This window comes from Hypanus sabinus, chromosome 19 (assembly GCF_030144855.1).
Source record: "Hypanus sabinus isolate sHypSab1 chromosome 19, sHypSab1.hap1, whole genome shotgun sequence".
In the NCBI taxonomy this organism is placed as follows: Eukaryota; Metazoa; Chordata; class Chondrichthyes; order Myliobatiformes; family Dasyatidae; genus Hypanus; species Hypanus sabinus.
The window spans coordinates 71,537,385-71,557,027 of record NC_082724.1 but is presented as its reverse complement, the minus strand read 5'-3'; the positions used below and the strand labels follow the sequence as shown (position 1 = coordinate 71,557,027).

Here is a 19,643-nt window from a genome sequence, read left to right as displayed (position 1 = left end):
GCATAGAGAGCGGAGATGCCTGAAGGATGCCATTCCAGAAAGCGGCAGCAGAAACACTCAGCTGGAGGAAGTCAGGAGGTCGAGCAAAACCAGCGGAGCCCGGGACGGAAACCTCCCGATGCAGAAGCATCCACATTGTTTTCCTGCATGGATGGACCTCATCCCGCGCGATCAATCAACGTCACCGGCGTGGCGTCATCGGGCTGCGACATCCCGAGCAGCAGGTTGATGACGTCGGCGGGCGGGCGGGCAGCGTGGGCCTGAGCGCCTCTGCAGGTATGCGATCCTGAGACTCTAACTCCGAAAAACTTGACTCGTTCTCGGTCTCTTTCGATCACGTACAATGAAGGGACGGTGTGCCGACTGATTGCATTTACTTCCCTCCGCTCGCAGGTACTGTGTAAGCCCGGGTTCAGTACATTGCAGTTCACGATGGATGCCTTGACTCTTGCTGCGAAAGACAAGTACATACAGAGCTTAGGAAGCAAAGTATGTGCCGTCCAGAGCCAGGAGGCACGAAATCGAAAGTTTGGTAAGCATGTGTTTGCGAAGTTATATTAGTCAAGTCAACTTCTATTGTCATTTCGACCATAACTGCTGGTACAGTGCATAGTAAAAATGAGACAACGTTTTTCAGGACCACGATGTTACATGACACAGTACAAAAAACTAGACTGAACTACGTAAGAAACTGTTATACAGTCTGGTCGTAAGAGCCCGAATGCTTTGGAGCCTTTTCCCAGACGGCAGGAGGGAGAAGAGATTGTATGAGGTCCTTCATAATACTGTTTCCTTTGTGGATGCAGCGTGTAGTTTAAATGTCCGTGATGGCAGGAAGAGAGACCCCGATGATCTTCTCAGCTGATCTCACTATCCGCTGCAGGGTCTTGCGATCCGAGATGGTGCAATTTCCAAATCAGGCAGTGATGCAGTTGTTCAGGATGCTCTCAATACAACCCCTGTAGAATGTGATGAGGATGGGGGGGGGGGGGGCAGTGGGAGATGGACTTTCCTCAGCCTTCACAAAAAGTAGAGACACTGCTGGGCTTTCTTTGCTATGGAGCTGGTGTTGAGGGACCAGGTGAGATTCTCTGTCAGGTGAACACCAAGAAATGTGGTGCTGTTTATGATCTTTACCGAGGAACTGTTGATGTTCAGCAGGGAGTGGTCGCTGTGTGCCCTCCTGAAGTCAACAACCATCTCTTTTGTTTCGTTCACATTCAGAGACAGGTTGTTGGCTCTGCACCAGTCCGTTAGCTGCTGCACCTCCTCTCTGTAAGCTGATTCATCATTCTTGCTAATGAGACCCACCACGGTCATGTCATTGGCGAACTTGATGATGTGCTTCGAGCTGTGTGTTGCAGCACAGCCATGGGTCAGCAGAGTGAACAGTAGTGGACTGAGCACGCAGCCCTGGGGGGCCCCTGTCCCCGTGCTCAGTGTGATGGTGTTGGAGATGCTGCTCCCGATCTGGACTGACTGAGGTCCCCCAGTCAGGAAGTCTAGGATCCAGTTGCAGAGAGAGGCCCAGTAGGCTCAGCTTTCCAATCAGTTTCTGAAGGATGATTGTGTTGAATGCTGAACTGAAGTATATGAACAGCATCTGAACGTATGTGTCTTTTTTTGTCCAGGTGGGTTAGGGCCAGATGGAGGGTGGTGGCAATGGTGTCATCTGTTGAGCGGTTGGGACGGTACGCAAACTGCAGGGGGTCCAGTGAGGGGGGCAGCAGGGTCTTGATATGCCGCATGACGAGCCTCTCGAAACACTTCATGATGATAGATGTAAGTGCAACGGGACGGTAGTCATTTAGGCAAGACACTGAAGACTTCTTTGGCACGAGGACGATGTGGCGACCTTGAAGCACGTTGGAATCATGGCGCTGCTCAGGGAGATGTTGAAGATGTCAGTGAGAACATCTGCTAGCTGGTCTACACATCCTCTGAGCACTCTACCGGGGATGTTGTCTGGTCCAGCAGCCTTCAGTGGGTTGACCTTGCATAGGGTTCTTCTCACGTCAGCCACAGAGAGACACAGCACTTGGTCATTTATAGGAGGGATGGACTTCCTCGCCGCCACGTCATTTTCTGCCTCAAACTAGGCTTAGAAGTTATTCAGCGCATTTGGGAGGGAGGCATCACCTACACAGTCAGGTGATGTTGTCCTGTAATTGGTGATGTCCCGGATGCCCTTCCACATGTGCTGTGTGTCGCCACTGTCCTGGAAGTGGCTGTGGATTCACTGGGCATGTGCACTCTTTGCCCCTCTGATGGCCCGGGACAGTTTAGCTCTTGCTGTTGTTCGAGCTGCCTTGTTGCCTGCTCTGAAGGCGGAGTCGCAGGACCTCAGCAGCGCATGCACCTCTGCGGTCATCATGGCTTCTGGTTGGCACGTATAGTGATGGTCTTGGACAGAGTAACAACATCAATGCACTTGCTGATGTAACTAGTCACTGATGCTGTGTACTCCTCTAAGTTGGTAGAGTCGCCATCGGTTGCACCCTCCCTGAACATGTGCCAGTCAGTGTGCTCAAAGCAGTCTTGAAGAGCAGAGATGGCTCCTGCTGGCCAGGTTCTCACCTGCTTCTGAACTGGTCTGGAGCGCCTGACGAGCGGTCTGTATGCTGGGATTAGCAAAACAGAGATGTGGTCTGAGGTGGGGGTGGGGCTCTGCCTGGTACGCGTCGGGGATGTTTGTGTAAACCAGGTCCAATGTGTTCTCCCCCCTCGTTGCAAAGGCAATTACTTGACATTCAGTAGCAAATGATGGGAAGAGAAAACAAACTTATAGCCAAAGAAACACAAGAGATTGCAGATGCTCAAATGTGGAGCAACAACCAAGACTTTGGAACTAAATAAATAAAGGTAGGTGGCATTTATTGAGGAAAATAGTCGAGTAAGTTCTCTTCAGGTGCTCCCTGACCTACTGAGTGACTTCAGCAACTATAAGCTTACAGCCAGTTTTCAAAAAGAAGGAAACTTAGCTTAAACTGAATTGAATTTTTTTGTCCTTCCTGTCTATACTGATTTGCCCAACTATTATTCAGCTAGTTCCATTGACCCACACCTGGACCATAGTTCTTGTCATACCCCTCTCATCCATGTACTTATCCAAACTTCTCTTAAATGTTGGAATCAAACATTGATTTGAGTTTGAGATCATGAAAATCCGGTGTAGTTCAGGCAGGATAGTAGCGATGGTTGAATGGGACGCAGACGGTGGGCCATTGTGGATACAGCAGCAGCATCAAGAGTGTCCTGACCAGCTGGATCACTGTCTGATATGGGAATTGCAAGGCTTCTGACAGCCGAGATGGTCATCGGGGTCTCTCTTCCACCCATCAGAGATATTTATCAGGAGCGCTGCATACGCAGGGCCCTTAGCAATGTCAGTGAACCCTCCCATCCGTCCAACAATCCCTTTGACTCCCAAACATCAGGCAGTAGGTACCACTTTAGGACAAAGTATGTTAGGGTGTGAAACAGCTTCTTTTCCTAGGCCGTAAGGCTGCTAAACTCCCTGTCACCTCCCAGGTTTCATCATGCACGAAGTGCCGGTAGTATTACTGTGTTTATTTTTTAACTTGAATGTTTTGAATAAACTCTTCTTGGGCTTCCAGCCACGTACAAGTATAGATTATAACTGATGTTTCAATGACAAACTCTGCCACCTTCTTCAAGCATGATGCCTGGTATGTCTAGCCCAGTGGTATTTAGTACCCCTGTACTCTGTCCCTCCTGATTGGTTAGTCATCATCCAGTCAGGCTTCCGCTCTCTCACATTGTTTACAACTAAATTTCAGTTCTGTTTAGTGCAAGACCTTTGTCTTCGTTAAAATTATTTTCTTCTAGTTTTATTTCAATGCCATTGGTGGTGCACAGTAGTTTTATGTCATGGAGGTCAATCCTATGGCCACAAAACTACAGTGCTGCAACAGTTTTTTGGGACCACCTGCAAAAGAAAGCCATGGAACTAAAACTAGAGGAGAAGAATTTTAACAAAGATGAAGGTCTCTATCACTCTAAATAAGGATGAGAATTCATTTGTAAACAAATTGGGGGAGTGGAAGCCTGACTGGATGAAGACTAACCAATCAGGAGGGACAGACTGTGGGGGGGGGGGGGGTATAAATGTCACTGGACTAGACATGCCTAGGCACATTCCTGATGAAGATGGCAGAGTTCGTCATCAAATCGTTGGTTATAATCGAGACCTGTACCTGGCTTGAAGCCTGAGAGGAGTTTAGTGTTTTGCTTGGTAGTATACATGTGTACCATTGAATGACAATAAACTGAACTTGAAAAATCATGTTAGATGTGCTGGATTGCAAAATGTGCAAGTTAGTTGGTTTGGGTTTTAATACAGAAAATTAGACTGGAGAAGAAGCTGGGAAATGGAACTGTATGTGTTGGGGAATTGTTTCCTTGCTGAAAGAGCAGTTAGTTTTGGGGAATTCGCTCTACAGAAGTATATTTGGATAGATTCTAATGATAGATGTTAGTGTATAAGGAACTGGTATAGGTTTGATGGCTGAATATCATCTTCCAGTGTTGTAACACTTCTACGAAATTAGTTTCTGTAGACTTGACAGAGTTTGGGATCTAATCTACAGTAATGTCCAGGTGATATTGTTAATCATTGTGTTGTTGATTCCACAAAGTTTCACTTGTGTTTACATTTCAGCTTCGAAAAGAGAGAGATTGGCAAATGCAGCACTGCCTAAGAAGAAGAGGAGAAAAAAGCAGCAGAATAAGGAGAAAAGAGTGCTTCCGTCATTGAACAGGGAACAACCCAAAACTTCTCAAACTGAAACAAAACAGAACAAAACCCACCAAAGACCAAGAGGTGTGAGAACCCGAACATTGAGTAACATATTCCTATTCTCCCCCGAGATTTTGTCTATATTTTCCACAGAAAAGCTTACACTCTGCGCCAATTATAATTCACAACTTCTGATTTGCTTTTAGTAGTCAACGATATGGACGTGGGTTCATTTTCAACAGTAAATATTCTACGCCAGAGACTGCATGAAAAAATTCAAGAAAGTCAAGGGCAGGTACGATATTTTGAAATTCCTTAGATTTTACTGAAGGGTGGGGGGGGGGAGCAGAATCTTTTGATGTATGTTTAATAGAAGCTCTAACTAAGCTACAACCGGGACTGCAAAATTACAGCCATAAGGAAAGAAAGGTTCTGGGATTGGAGGCCTGTCTCTGTGTGTGAGGGGTGGATGGGAAAGGGGCTTGTTTGCCTGCTGTTGTCTTGTTCTGTTGATGCTGCTTGTGTTCTCAATATTCTTGGCATTGGAATATGTGGCAATATTTATGGACTGCCCCCAGCACATCATTGGGTGCTTTGGTTGTTAATGCAAGAGATGCAGTTCACAGTATGCTTTGATAGAGATGTATTGCAAGAAAATGAATCTCAAGGTAGTATAAGGTGATGTATATCTACTTTGATAATAAATTTAATTAGAATTTTGATAATTAAGTGAAGATCAGATAAGCTAGGAAAATCCAAATTTGCATGTGCTGAAAGTTTGAAATATAAGTAGATAATGCTGGAAACGCTTGACAGCTCAAGTGCTATCTGTAATATTTCATGTCAAAGAGCAAAAGTGATTTACTTTTCAGTGGCAGAGAAGATGGGGGGGAAAGAGAATATCTGATAGCGTGAGACCAAATAAGTTGATTTAACAGTTAGGATCAGACTCTGCTTCTTTTCTGTACGATGCTTTGCAAGGCTGTAGAACATAGCTAGCAGGCTGGTCTTTACCAATAGAAAAAGAAAAGCTGAGCAAAAATGAAAGGCAGAAATGTCTGGTTCTGATGCAGACAGAAATAGTAAACGATGTAATGTTGGAGAATTCAGTATTAGAGTCAGAATCAGGTTTAATATCACCGGCATACAAACATAGAATAGTACAGCACAGTACAGGCCCTTCAACCCACAATGTTGTGCTGACCCTCAAACCCTGCCTCCCATATATCCCCCCCACCTTAAATTCCTCCATATACCTGTCTAGTAGTCTCTTAAATTTCACTAGTGTATCTGTCTCCACCACAGATTCGGGCAGTGCATTCCATGCACTAACCACTCTCTGAGTGAAAAACCTTTCTCTGATATCCCCCTTGAACTTCCCTCCCCTTACCTTAAAGCCATGTCCTCTTGTACTGAGCAGTGGTGCCCTGGGGAAGAGGCGCTGGCGGTCCACTCCGTCTATTCCTCTTAATATCTTGTATGCCTCTATCATGTCTCCTCATCCTCCTCTCCAAAGAGTAAAGCCCTAGCTCCCTTAATCTCTGATCATAATCCATACTCTCTAAAGCAGGCAGCATCCTGGTAAATCTCCTCTGTACCCTTTCCAATGCTTCCACGTCCTCCCTATGTCATGAAATTTGTTGACAGCGGCAGCAGTACAATGCAGTAGATGATGGTATAGAAAAAAATAAATACTAATTACTATAAGTATATATGCATACATTGAATAGTTAAATTTAAAATGGTGCAAAAATAATTTTTAAGAAGTGATGTAGTGTTCATGTGTTCAATGTTCATTTAGAAATCAAATGATGAGGGGGTGGGGGGGCGAGTGTACCTGAATTATTGCGTGTGTGCCTTCAGGCTTCTGTACTTCCTTTCTGATGGTAACAATGAGAAGAGGGCATATCCTGGGCTATGGGGGTCCTTAATAATGGACGCCCACCTTTCTGAGGCACCACTCCTTGAAGATGTCTTGGATACTATGGAGACTATTACCCATGATGGATCTGACTATTTTTATGACTTTCTGTAGCTTCTTTCAATCCTAGCAGTGATGCAACCTGTCAGAATGATCTCCACAGTACATCTGTAGAAGTTTTTGAGTGTTTTAGGTGACAAACCAAATCTCAAATCCTACTGAAATATAGCCGCTGTCTTGCCTTTTTTATAGTCACCAGGTTAGGTCCTCAGAGATCTTGACACCAAGGAACTTAAAAATGCTCATTCACTCCACTTATGATCCCTCTATGAGGATTGGATTGTGTTCCCTCATCCTACCCTTTCTGAAGTCCACAATCTGCTCTTTGGTCTTACTGACATTGCTGCAACACCACTCAACTAGCTGGTGTACCTCGCTCCTGTACGCCCTCTCATTTCCATCTGAGATTCTGCCAACAATGGTTGTATCATCAGCAAATTTATAGATGGCATTTGAGCCTAGCCACACAGTCATGGGTATAGAGAGAGTAGAGCAGTGGGCTAGGCTTGATCGTCAGCGAGGAGGAGATATTGTTACCAATCCACACAGATTGTGGTCTTCCGGTTAGGAATTTGAGAATACAATTGCAGAGGGAGATACAGAGGCCCAGGTTCTGTAGCTTATGGATCAGGACTGTAGGAATGGTGGTGTTAAATGCTGAGCTGTAGTCAATGAACAGCATCCTGACGTAGGTGTTTGTGTTGTCCAGGTGATCTAAGGGCAGAAGGCTGCAATGGGCCAAGATAAAAGATGTAGTGTTGCTCAAGCTTGAATTTGGGCCTTGTAATAGTGCAGGAGGACACAGTCAGAAGGGTTGTAGTTGAATGGTGAGTTAAAGTGGTAGGTAGTCAGAAGCTCAGGATCACCCCTGTGGACTGAATGCAGATGCACCCAATCTTTCTCTGAGTTTCTCCAGTGCAGTAGAAGCCACATTACAAACACAGAAAAGCATTTCCAATGTTCTATAGATTCAGGATTAGTTCCTGAGGATTGGAGGGTAGTTAATGTTATCCCACTTTTTAAGAAAGGAGGGAGAGAGAAAACAGGGGATTATAGACCAGTTAGCCTGACATCAGTGGTGGGGAAGATGCTAGAGTCAATTATAAAAGATGAAATTGCGGCACATTTGAATAGCAGTAACAGGATTGGTCCGAGTCAGCATGGATTTACAAAGGGGAAATCATGCTTGACTAATCTTCTGGAATTTTTTGAGGATGTAACTATGAAAATGGACAAGGGAGAGTCAGTGGATGTAGTGTACCTGAATTTTCAGAAAGCCTTTGATAAGGTCCCACATAGGAGATTAGAACACAAAGTATTGGGGGTAGGGTACTGATGTGGATAGAAATTTGGTTGGCAGGCAGCATACAAAGAGTAGGGATTAATAGGTCCTGTTCAGAATGGCAGGCAGTGAGTAGTGGGGCACCGCAAGGCTTGGTGCTGGGACCACAGCTATTTACAATATACATTAATGATTTAGATGAAGGGATTAAAAGTAACATTAGCAAATTTGCAGATGACACAAAGCTGGGTGGCAGCGTGAAATATGAGGAGGATGTTAGGAGAATGCAGGGTGACTTGGACAGGTTGGCTGAGTGGGCAGATGCAGTTTAGTGTGGATAAATGTGAAGTTATCTACTTTGGTGGCAAGAACAGGAAGGCAGATTACTATCTAAATGGTGTCAAGTTAGGAAAACGGGAAGTACAATGAGATCTACATGTCCTTGTTCATCAGTCACTAAAAGTAAGCTGCAGGTACAGCAGGCAGTGAAGAAAGCTAATGGTATGTTGGCCTTCATAACAAGGGGAGTTGAGTATAGAAGCAAAGAGGTCTTTCTGCAGTTGTACAGGACCCTGGTGAGACCACACCTGGAGTATTGTGTTCTGTTTTGGTCTCCAAATTTGAGGAAGGACATTCTTGCTATTGAGGGAGTACAGTGTAGGTTCACAAGGTTAATTCCCAGGATGGTGGGACTGTCATATGTTGAAAGATTTGAATGACTGGGCTTGTATACACTGGAATTTAGAAGGATGAGAGGGGATCTGATTGAAACATATAAGATTTTTAAGGGATTGGACACGGTAAAGGCAGGAAACATGTTCCCGATGTTGGGGGAGTCCGGAACCAGAGGCCACAGTTTAAGAATAAGGGGTAGATCATTTAGAACGGAGTTGAGGAAAAACTTTTTCACCCAGAGAGTTGTGGATCTGTGGAATGCTCTGCCTCAGAAGGTAGTGGAGGCCAGTTCTCTGGATACTTTCAAGAAAGAGTTAGATAGAGCTCTTAAAGATAGCGGAGTCAAGGGATATAGGGAGAAGGCAGGAACGGGGTACTGATTTTGGATGATCAGCCATGATCACAGTGAATGAAAAGAGCCGAATGGGCTACTCCTGCACCTATTGTCTATTGCTCTAGTTTGAGAGAAGAGTAAGTGAACGGCTTCAGATGGAAGTACTTGTTAGGTCCCTGGATAGTAAGAAGAGGAGTGAAAGAACAGGCATTGCACCTTTTCCAATTGCATGGAAATATGGCATGCAGTGATGAGTGGTGAGCGGAAGCAGAAGAGCGTGTGAGGAAGTCACAGGGGATGCAGTCCCTTCAGACTGAAAGGAGTTAGATATCTCCCTGAACGCTCAGTCCCCTCACCATTCAACATGTATCCGTGCCCTCTTTAGATACCTCCAGTGATCAGATACCACAACCTTCTGGGATGGAGAAATCCAGAGATTCGCCGGTCTCTGTGAAGAGTGATTCCTTCTCACTTGGAACTTCCTCTCTCAGAGTGTGGAATAAGCTGCCGCTGGAGGTTGTAGTTGTAATACTTAAGAAAAGTTTGGATACCTATATGGATGAGCGAGTCATGGCGGGGGCGGGGGTGGGGGTGGTGTTGGATATTATCGAAGTAGATGGGATTAGGCAAATGACCAGGTCAGCATGGCGTAAATAAGGTGAAGAATCGGTTTACATGCTGTCATATGTGTGTGTGTGTGTGTGTACGCACGTGCGCGCTGGAATCTTGTTGCAGCTAGCAGAGAAGTGAAAGGTGATCCATTGACTGGAAACTTGGGAGGGGAAGGTAAGGACCTAGTTAAGTTGAGAAGTTATAATGGAATGAATTGGCACTAAGGGATTGAAAGTACTTACTTTTAAGTTGCAAACAGCAATTATAAGTATTGGGTCACGTAGTGATTTATGCCAATCATTACTCAAAGATGTCCCTTTATCACCTTTTCCCTTTTATTGTTTCTTGCTTCTTTTCAGGGTAACCAAAAAGGCTTGTCATCTGAAGAACTAGAGAAAAAACGTCTGAGGAGAAAGCAGGAAAGGGAAAGGAAGAAACGGAAAAGGAAGGAATTACAAATGAAGAAACAAGAGAATACTGTTCAGGCGAGCAATGCAGTGACAACTCAAAATGGAGAGAAGAAAGACAAAGTTGAGAAAGTAGAAACTGACATCATCTTCAACAAAGTGGAAGTGACTAGTGAAGCAATTAAAGACAAGAAACAAAAAAAGAAAGAGAAGAAAAGGAGCATTAAAGGTGGCATTACACCTTTGACTGGCAGAAACTACAAACAACTTTTGTCTAGGTTGGAGGCCCATAAGAATAAGATTGAAGAATTAAAAAGTAAAGATGAAAATAAAGCAAAGAAAGTAGAAACAAAAATGAAGTGGACCAACATTCTGTACAAAGCTGAAGGTCTAAAAATTAAGGACAATGAAGAAATGTTAAAGGCTTCATTAAAAAGAAAGGAAAAACTCAAATCCCAGCGACAGAAACGCTGGGAAAAGCGAACCGAGCATGTTGTTGAGAAGATGCAGCAACGCCAAGATAGAAGAAAAACAAACTTAAAGAGAAAGAAAGAGGCTGTAATAGAGCGAAGAAAAAACAAGGCAAGAAAGAAGGGACGTATACTTCCTGAAGATTTGAAGAAAGTAAATCTTTGAGGAGGATAACTAAATTTCAAATTGCACAGAAATATAAGAAGTGTAATATACCAGTCCCACAGCATTTCAAATTTCAAATTTTTTAGTAGTACTTGGTACACAGCAATTTTTGTTCCATACTTTTTCACTGTATTAAAGGAAGGACTTGATGTTGTTTGTTTTTCTGAACAACTTTACTTTTTAATTAAGATTAATTTTTTAGGTAGCCAAAATCCTTGGGATTGTCCTCCAAAAAAGAGTCAGTATTTTAGGGGAGAGCAGAACAGTTGAAAATTAACATCCACTGCCTTAAATGGGAAGTTTGCTTTCTTCCGCAGTTAATCATTGAGCGATAAATTAATTCTTGCTCACTGTAGTAAACACAACTGATAATGGATTGTGGTTTTATTTTCAAAAAGTGAATCTTAAGATGGCACATTGGAAATTTCTCTGCATTTAAATGTAATTTGTAACTTGTTCTAGAAGACATGAAAGCAAAATAAAGTTTCTAATGCAGTTAATAATTGTTTTATTTTAATTTAGTAAGTTGCTACCAAACTGGTGCCATATTTTAAAGTCTTTAAATGTTCATATTATTTTTTGTTTAGAAGATGGAATCTTTTGGGGGGAGAAAAAGACATTACCTCTCAGAATTACTTCCAAAAACATTCACATTTCAAATCTTCCTGTTGTTCAGACCAGAGCATGCAGAGAGAAAAAAAATTAACATATTTGGCTGAATTTGTTGACTATTGTGTCTGTGATAGGAAGTTATCACTTGTGGAATAGCCAAATCACCAAAACATTAACTTAACCACAGCCACCTCTTGCCCACACTGCACCAGAATATGTGGATCCCAGATCGACCTCTACAGCCACTTAAGGACTCACTCACCTCAGGAGAACATCATACTCGGCTCGAGTGATTGCATCACTACACTTGTGCAACGTCAAATCCTGTGTCAATATTATAAAGGCATGTGGAGTATTTTTCTGGTATCCCCTAACGATGACTAGTTTTTAATGTATTGGCTTCTGTATTTGGTTTCATATAGCTACAATTGTCTTATTTTGTTACTAGTTGTGCTTCTATAATGGACATGTGTTTATGTCAGCTCCTAAGCTTAAAAACAGAAAACCTACAGCACAATACAGGCCCTTCGGCCCACAAAGCTGTGCCAAACATGTACTTACCTTAGGAGTTACCTAGGCTTACCCATAGCCCTCTGATTTTTTAAATGTATCCAAATGTCATGGAAACATGACAAAAGAGCTTTGGCTTTGGGCATTTAGTAAAATAGGTCTGCCAGAAAGTAAGCTGGTGAATGACAAACTCTGTTTAAAAGTTCTGATCAAAATCTCTTTAATTGTTTAATCAGTAGTTCGGTTCATCAATAACTTGTATCAATAGAGTGAGATGGAATATTAAAAGTTATGAAAGTCTGTCTAGGGAGGCATGGTTCTAAGAGCACATTTCACAGTTCACCACATTTCAGGAAAGTGCACATATCTTTGTATATGTGGTGCATAATGATGTGTAGTTTTAAAAAAAGTACAATTCAGGAATCAAATGAAGAGATAGCTTTTCAGAACATATTCATGATACATTAATTGCATGAGGATTAGAAAGAAAGATTGGTGAAAGTTAATTATAGAAACTTTAACTAATTGATTTGTCTCAATTCGTAATTCTTGAACTTTAAATTATCCTATTCAAGAAACAGGCCTAGTTTTTAAATGAGGAAAAGTGGGAAATCTAATGAATAAATAAAGGTGGCAATGTGTTAAAATCAGAACTTTCAAGTTTGCTGTATTTTTTTCTTGAGTCGAAAAGCTTTTCTGTATTTATAAAGGAAAATTGCAGATTATCTGTTGTGATGCCAAACTGAGATGAGCGCAAAGTTGCTAACTTTACCTTAATGTCCACAAATGTAACAAATACCTTTCATCTTTGATGATGTTGCATAGTTAAGCTGCCTTTTTTCCTCATTTAAATTATATATGATGTTCGCCTCAGTCATCTGTAGGAGACTGATCTTCAGTTTATAGTAACCCTAAGGGAAATGTGCAAGGTATGAATCAAATAATGCAAATGCCAACATAGTCTGATTAGTTCACATAGCTGTTGTCATTTTATTACGTGTAAATCTTTTTGCAACACGGCAGAACATTTCTCAAATTGTCGGTAAATTTCTAAAGTGACCCTTTTTAAATCCTCACTGTCCTCTATTATGATTAACTATATCTTAAACCTGCATGCAGTAAATGAAATAGTTGCTAAGTATGTGAAAATCTGCTTTAACTGTTAAAGTAAGTTATCCTCTATTTTAACAGTTGGGTGTCTCATCTAATTCATTTCAGATTGCTTGGTTACTTAATTCCTAACATTGTTGGAGTTCCTTGAGGGGGTAATAAATTGAATACAGGAAAATAGGAGCAGACATGGACTCCTTGCCTCCTCAAGTTTTCCCTGCTATTCAATATCATAATGGTTGATCAATAATTGCCTCAATTCTTCTGTGCCAGTTACCCATAACACTCAATTCATTTCAAATAGTCCTCTATCTCCACCTTAAATAATAACAATCTGGTCTCCTTGGTGCAAGAGAATTCTGGAGATACACTACCTCAGAGAAAAAAATTCTCCATGCAGTTTTAAATGATCAACAACTTATTTTTGATCTTGGTCATAACTTTCCCACTGGTGAAAATATTTCAACTTTTATCCTGTCATATGTTCTTAGGACCTTATATGTTTGAATAAGGTCACTACGTATTTTTCTAAACTCCAAGAATCTCTTGAGCACCTACTCTCAGAAGTTAGTCTGGTGAATCTCCTTCGGACTTACTGCAATTTTGTTTTTTATTTAGGTATGGGGACCAACACTGATCAGAATATTCTAAATGTAGTCTTGCCAACACTCTGTACAGCTAACAAAATTTCCCTGTTCTTAGAGCATCAATTCCTTTGCAGTAGAAGTGGATATGTTATTTGTCTTTTTATTTAAAGTTCAAAGTAAATTGTTAAAGTACATATATGTCATATAGTACATATATGTCTGAGATTCATGTCAGTTAATACAAAGAAACACAATAGAATAAATGAAAAACTGCACACAACAAAGACTGACAACCAATCTGCAAAAGATAGATTGTGCAAATGCAGAAAAGAAAAAAAGTAATAAATAATGAGAACATGACTTGTAGAATCCTTGAATGTAAGTCCACATGTTATAGAATCAGTTCAATGTTGGGATGAATAAAGTTATTCAGTCTGGTTCAAGTGCCTGATGGTTGATTGATCATAACTTCCTGAAACTGGTTTCTATCCCTTTAGCATTGTAGTAATAAGAATTGACCATGTGTGTAGCGTGGGCCATAAGACTCCTGTATGTCCTTCCCATTAGCAGCTGCGAGAGGAGAGCGTAGCCCAGATGGTCACCAGTTCTGCTGCTAACGTTTTGAGATTCATGCATTGGAACACCTAGATCTCTCTCAACTTCAGTCATAAGCAGTCTCTTTCCATTGAAATCACATTCTGCTGTTGTTTTACCAAAACATATGACCACACACTTGCCCACATTAAAATCTACTTGCAAGGTTTTTAACACACTCATTCTATCATGATGTCTCAGCATGACCTTCCATCTACTTTAATATCATCAGCAAACTTGGAAGCCCTCCAGCTCATTATTTCAAATAGGAAACAACTGGGGACCAAGAACCAAACTCTGGGATGGCTCCAGTAATTACATGCCCCCAACCTAAAAAGCACTCATTCATTCTAACTCTGGAATTCTCTACCCATCGATGGAGTCAGTGAATATATTGATACCATGGTAGTGTGACACCATTACAGCTCGAGGCGTTACAGAGTTTGGAGTTCAATTCTGGTGCTGTTCCAAGTAGAGTCTCTGCACATCTTCCCTGTGGAATGCAGGGGTTTTCTCCAGGTCCTCCGACTTTCTCCCTCAGTCCAAAGGTGGACTGGATAGATTAATTGGTCATTATAAATTGTCCCGTGATTAGATTAGGGTTAATTGGTCTTGTAAGGGGTTGCTGGATAAGCTTAGAGGGCCGGAAGTCCCCAAACTGTGCTGTATTGCTAAACAAATAAATATTCTGGGAAGATGTTTACAGTCACTTCCAAGCACTATGGGGCTAAAGTGGATGGTGGTCCTGAAGCCAAGGTTGTATTGGCTATGATCTTAATGCATAGCAGAACAGTCTCCAGGGGGCAACTAGTCCATACTTGCTCCTGTTTCTAATGTTATTCTGATCAATTGTGTTTCACACTTTAAAGTACTTTAACATATTTTATTCATTTCAATACCTTTTGTGGTGTTTTTTAAAATACTTTTTGCAATCTAATGTTTGGCAGTTATAGATATAAATCAAAGCAAAATTATTGGAGAATTGCTGGAAGAAAGATACAACATAGGGTTAAACAGATGTTTTTAAATCCCTTGAGGCTGCCTCAGTAGTAAATGAGTTTCATTATTAACAGAGGTTCAGATAAAGCTACAAGCCAGTGGGGTTAGAATTTCAGTACTGTTCTTCAAAATGACGCAGATGTTATTTTATCTTTTGCTGTTTTCTCTTCCAACATTAATATCAGCACATTTTATGATAGCAGAATCAGAAGACCCTGTGGTAATGTAAAACTAATAAAAATTATTACAGCTAACTTGGCTATAATTGTAACTATGACTAATATAGATCTATTTTTGTAAGTAGGTTGGGTCTGGAAGTCTTTCAACAAGCCTTCAGCCGTTAAAAGTGTTACTGAAGGTACAATATGTCTTCTATGGAAACATAATACACTATGTAAAATATTTTTCAGCTTTTTAATTCTCAGCTTCAAACTTATGATGTCGACTCAAACAAATTAAGAAATTATTAATATAGGTAGTAGCTAAGAACAAAATCAATGCCACCAACACTTCAGAAAATGAGTTTCTTCTTTTACCAGAAGACTTTTCTCCTCTTATATTGTAGCTTATATTGTGATAAGCAGAGTTCCTATCCCTTTAGCTTTTTAGCAATAAGGATTGACTATGTGTGTAGCCATACTTCCTTTTGATATTTGGTCGAAGATCTAATTAATTAGGTGTGACTTGAGTTTCGTTCACAGATTAAAACATTGATAGCCTGGATTTTAACTAATTTTACACACAATCATAATATTGCTTTTTATTTCTTGTTTCCCTTTCTATGAATCTGTTGCATGTGAGGCAGAACAAAATTGCTTTTACTTCTCAACAGCCAATGTTCTAATATATATACTCCTTTTGTTTTAGAAAAGAAGCATAAGGAGACCGATATACAAAGTAGGTATTCCTTGATAAGTCTTTCAACCAACAGTACACTAGATTGATTCCTATAATGGCAGCTTTGTCATATGTAACACTATTAAGCACTCTGAAATTATTCTCTCAAGCTTAGATGAATGAAAGGTGATCTAATTGAAACATAAAATTCTTACAGAATTGGACGAGAAAGAAATTGGGATGATGTTTCCCCCAGTTGGGATGACGAGAATGAGGCTTGAAATATGAGGCCATGAAAGGCACAGATTAGAAAATATTTCTTCACCCAGAGGGTGGCGAATGTCTAGAAACTTTTATCCAAAAGGGCTGTGGTCACTTAGTTGCAGAGTATACTCAAGAACCCAGTGGTATACAGTTGCAAAGTATACTCAAGAACCCAGTGGTGTTCCTCTGGTCAGTATTGGGACCAATACTTTTCACATTGTTTGTCAGTGATTTGGATAATGGAGTAGATGGCTTTGTGGCAAAGTTTGTGGATGATACGAAAAAAGATGAAGGGGTATATCATGCTGAGGAACAATGCGATTGCAACAGGACATAGACAAATTGGAAGAATGGGCAAAAAGTGGCAGATGGATATAGTATTGGGAAATGTATGATAATGCACTTTGGTAAAAGGAACAATAGTGCGGACTATTATCTAAATGGGCAGAAGGTTCAAACATCAGAGATGCAAAGGGACTTAGGAGTCCTCATGCAAGACTTCCGGAAACCTAATTTCCAGGTTGAGTCTGTGGTAAAGAAGGCAGATGCAATGTTGGCATTTATTTCAAGGGGAACAGAATATAAAAACAAGGAGATAATGCTAAGCCTTTATTAGGCACTAGTCGGGCTGCACTTGGAGTATTGTCAAGAATTTTGGGCCCCATATCTCAGAAAGGATGTGTTGCCAGTGGAGAGAGTCCAGATGAGGTTCACGTGATTCCAGGAATGAAGGGACTAACATTTGAGAGTGTTTGGCAGCTTTGGGCCTGTCCTCACTGGAATTTAGAAGGGATAGGGATCTCATTGAAACCTCGCGTAAGTTGAAAGGACTAGATAGGGTGGATGTGGAGAGGATGTTTCCTATGGTGGGGGTATTCAGAACAAGAAGGCATAGTCTCAAAACTGAGGGGTGATCTTTTAGAACAGAGGTAAGGAGAATTTTTTTTAGCCAGAGAGTGGTGAAACTGGAATGCTCTGCCATGGACGGCGTTGGAGGTCAAGTCTGTAGGTTTATTTAAGGCAGAAGTTGATCATTTCCTGATCGGTTAGTGCATCAAAGGATATAGTAAGAAGGCAGGTGTATGGGGTTGAGTGGGATCCAGGATCAGCCATGATGGAATGATGAAGCAGACTAAATTCTGCTAGTATGCCTTATAGTCTATGGTCTAAGATTTTTAAAAATTAATAGTTTTTAGATATTAAGATAACTAAGGAACATTCAGTCAGCACAGGAATATAGTGCAGAGGAAAATATCAGGATAATTATATTGAAAACTAGAGCAAGTACAAATACTTGAAAGGTCATCTGCTTTTATTTTGTTCTTATTTTTCCTTTATGCCAGTGTAATTTGTGTAAAAACAAACTGTTGATCCTATGGAGTTTAATCCTTTGGCAATAATCCTAGAGAATTACAGCACAAATACAGGCCCTTCAGCCCAATGAGTCCATGCTGACCATGGTGCCCACTCAGCTAGTCACAATGTACTGCATTTGGCTTGTATTCCTAAAAGACCTGCCCCTCCATTGATCTATTCTAGTTTTTCTTATACTATTGTATGTGCTTCAACAGCTTCCCCTGGCAGTTCATTCCATATACTGACCACACTCTGCATGGAAAATGGCAACACGAGTGAATCTGCAGATGCTGGAAATAAATAAAGACACAAAATGCTGGCAGAACTCAGCAGGCCAGACAGCATCTATGGGAGGAGGTAGTGATGACGTTTCGGGCCGAAACCCTTCATCAGGAGTGAAGTAACATGGAATGGTCGGGGGGGGGGGGGGATAAAGTAGAGAGCTGGGAAGTGATAGGCTGAAGGGAAATGGGCTGGGGGAAGGTGGAGAATTATGGGAAATAAGAGTGAAAGAAAGGTAGGGCTGGGGGAAGATTATTGTGAGGGGGGAATAAAGAGAAAAAGAACCAGACTAAAATAATAGATAGGGATGGGGGTAGGGGGGGGGCAGGGGTATCAACGGAGGTCTGTAAGTTGAATGTTCATGCTGACAGGTAGGAGGCTACCTAGGCAGGAGATAAGGTATTGCTCCATCGACCTGCGTGTGGCCTCATCTTGACGGTAGAGGAGGCCATGGACAGACATGTCGGAGTGGGAGTGGTCTGTGGAATTGAATTGTGTGGCCACAGGGAGATCCCGCCACTGCTGGAGGACTGAGCGCCGGTGTTCAGCGAAACGGTCTCCCAGTCTGTGACGGGTCTCCCCAATGTATAAATGGCCACCGGATACAGTATATCACGCCAGTTGACTCGCAGGTGAAGTGGTGCCTCACCTGAAAGGACTGTTTGGGGCCTGGGATGGTGGTGAGGGAAGAAGTGTGGGGGCAGGTGTAGCACTTCTTCCGTTTGCGGGGATGAGTACCCAGAGGGAGGTCGGTGGGGAGGGATGGGGGGATGAATGGACAAGGGAGTCGCGTAGGGAGCGATCCCTGCGGAAAGCTGAGCGTGGGGGGTAGGGGAAGTTGTGTCTGGTGGTGGGATCCCGTAGGAGGTGGCGGAAGTTACGGAGGATTATACATTGGATCTGTAGGCTGGTAGGGTGATAGGTGAGGACCAAGGGGACTCTATCCCTGGTGGGCTGGCGGGGGGATGGGGTGAGGGCAGAGGTGCGTGAAATACGGGAGATGCGATGGAGGGCAGAGTTGATAGTGGACGAAGGGAAGCCCCTTTCTTTAAAAAAGGAAGACATCTCCTTTGTCCTAGAATGAAAGGCCTCATCCTGAGAGCAGATGCGGTGGAGGAATTGAGAGAAAGGGATAACATTTTTGCAGGAGACAGGGTGGAAGGAGGAATAGTCTAGGTAGCTGTGGGAGTTAGTAGGTTTCTAGAAGACGTTGGTGGATAGGCTGTCTCCAGAGATAGAAACAGAAAGATCTAGAAAGGGGGTGGGGTGTCGGAAATAGACCAGGTGAATTTGAGGGCAGGGTGAAAGTTGGAGGCGAAGTTAATGAAGTCGACGAGCTCAGCATGTGAGTGCTGCTTCCTGCAAACGGAAGAAGTGCTACACCTGCCCCCACACTTCTTCCCTCACCACCATCCCAGGCCCCCGAAAGTCCTTTCAGGTGAGGCACCACTTCACTGCGACTCAACTGGCGTGATATACTGCATCCGGTGCTCCCGATGTGGCCATTTATACATTGGGGAGACCCGCCACAGACTGGGAGACCATTTCGCCGAACACCGGCGCTCAGTCCTCCAGCAGTGGCGGGATCTCCCTGTGGCCACACAATTCAATTCCACAGACCACTCCCACTCCGACATGTCTGTCCATGGCCTCCTCTACCGTCAAGATGAGGCCACACGCAGGTCGATGGAGCAATACCTTATCTCCTGCCTAGGTAGCCTCCTACCTGCCGGCATGAACATTCAACTCACAGACCTCCGTTGATACCCCTGCCCCCCCCCCCCCTTACCCCCATCCCTATCTATT

The 19,643-nt window shown here is 42.5% G+C and overlaps 2 protein-coding genes across 8 annotated transcripts in view; both read left to right on the top strand.

Moving 5' to 3' along the window:
• Positions 1-131: 131 nt before the first annotated feature.
• Positions 132-13,927, top strand: surf6 (surfeit 6). Of its 2 annotated transcripts, none has more exons than XM_059944682.1 (5): positions 132-276; positions 394-532; positions 4,682-4,843; positions 4,969-5,054; positions 10,003-13,927. In XM_059944682.1, the coding sequence occupies exons 2-5, from the start codon at positions 433-435 to the stop codon at positions 10,684-10,686; spliced, it is 1,032 nt and encodes a 343-aa protein (XP_059800665.1). In that variant the 5' UTR covers positions 132-276; positions 394-432; the 3' UTR covers positions 10,687-13,927. The 2 variants fall into 2 exon arrangements, with proteins under 2 accessions (XP_059800665.1, XP_059800664.1); XM_059944681.1 differs by having other exon boundaries at positions 135-276; positions 4,966-5,054; positions 10,003-12,476.
• A 1,280-nt stretch (positions 13,928-15,207) lies between these two features.
• Positions 15,208-19,643, top strand: part of LOC132378039 (inter-alpha-trypsin inhibitor heavy chain H3-like) — a 73,136-nt gene continuing 68,700 nt past the window's right edge. For all 6 annotated transcript variants that reach the window (XR_009506871.1, XR_009506870.1, XM_059944672.1 and 3 more), the window contains exons 1-3: positions 15,208-15,318; positions 15,403-15,456; positions 15,966-15,995. Coding sequence is in view for 4 of the 6 variants with exons in the window: in XM_059944672.1 (XP_059800655.1) it covers positions 15,229-15,318; positions 15,403-15,456; positions 15,966-15,995 (174 nt within the window). In the remaining 2 variants the exon portion in view is untranslated. The remainder of the gene's footprint in view (positions 15,319-15,402; positions 15,457-15,965; positions 15,996-19,643) is intronic.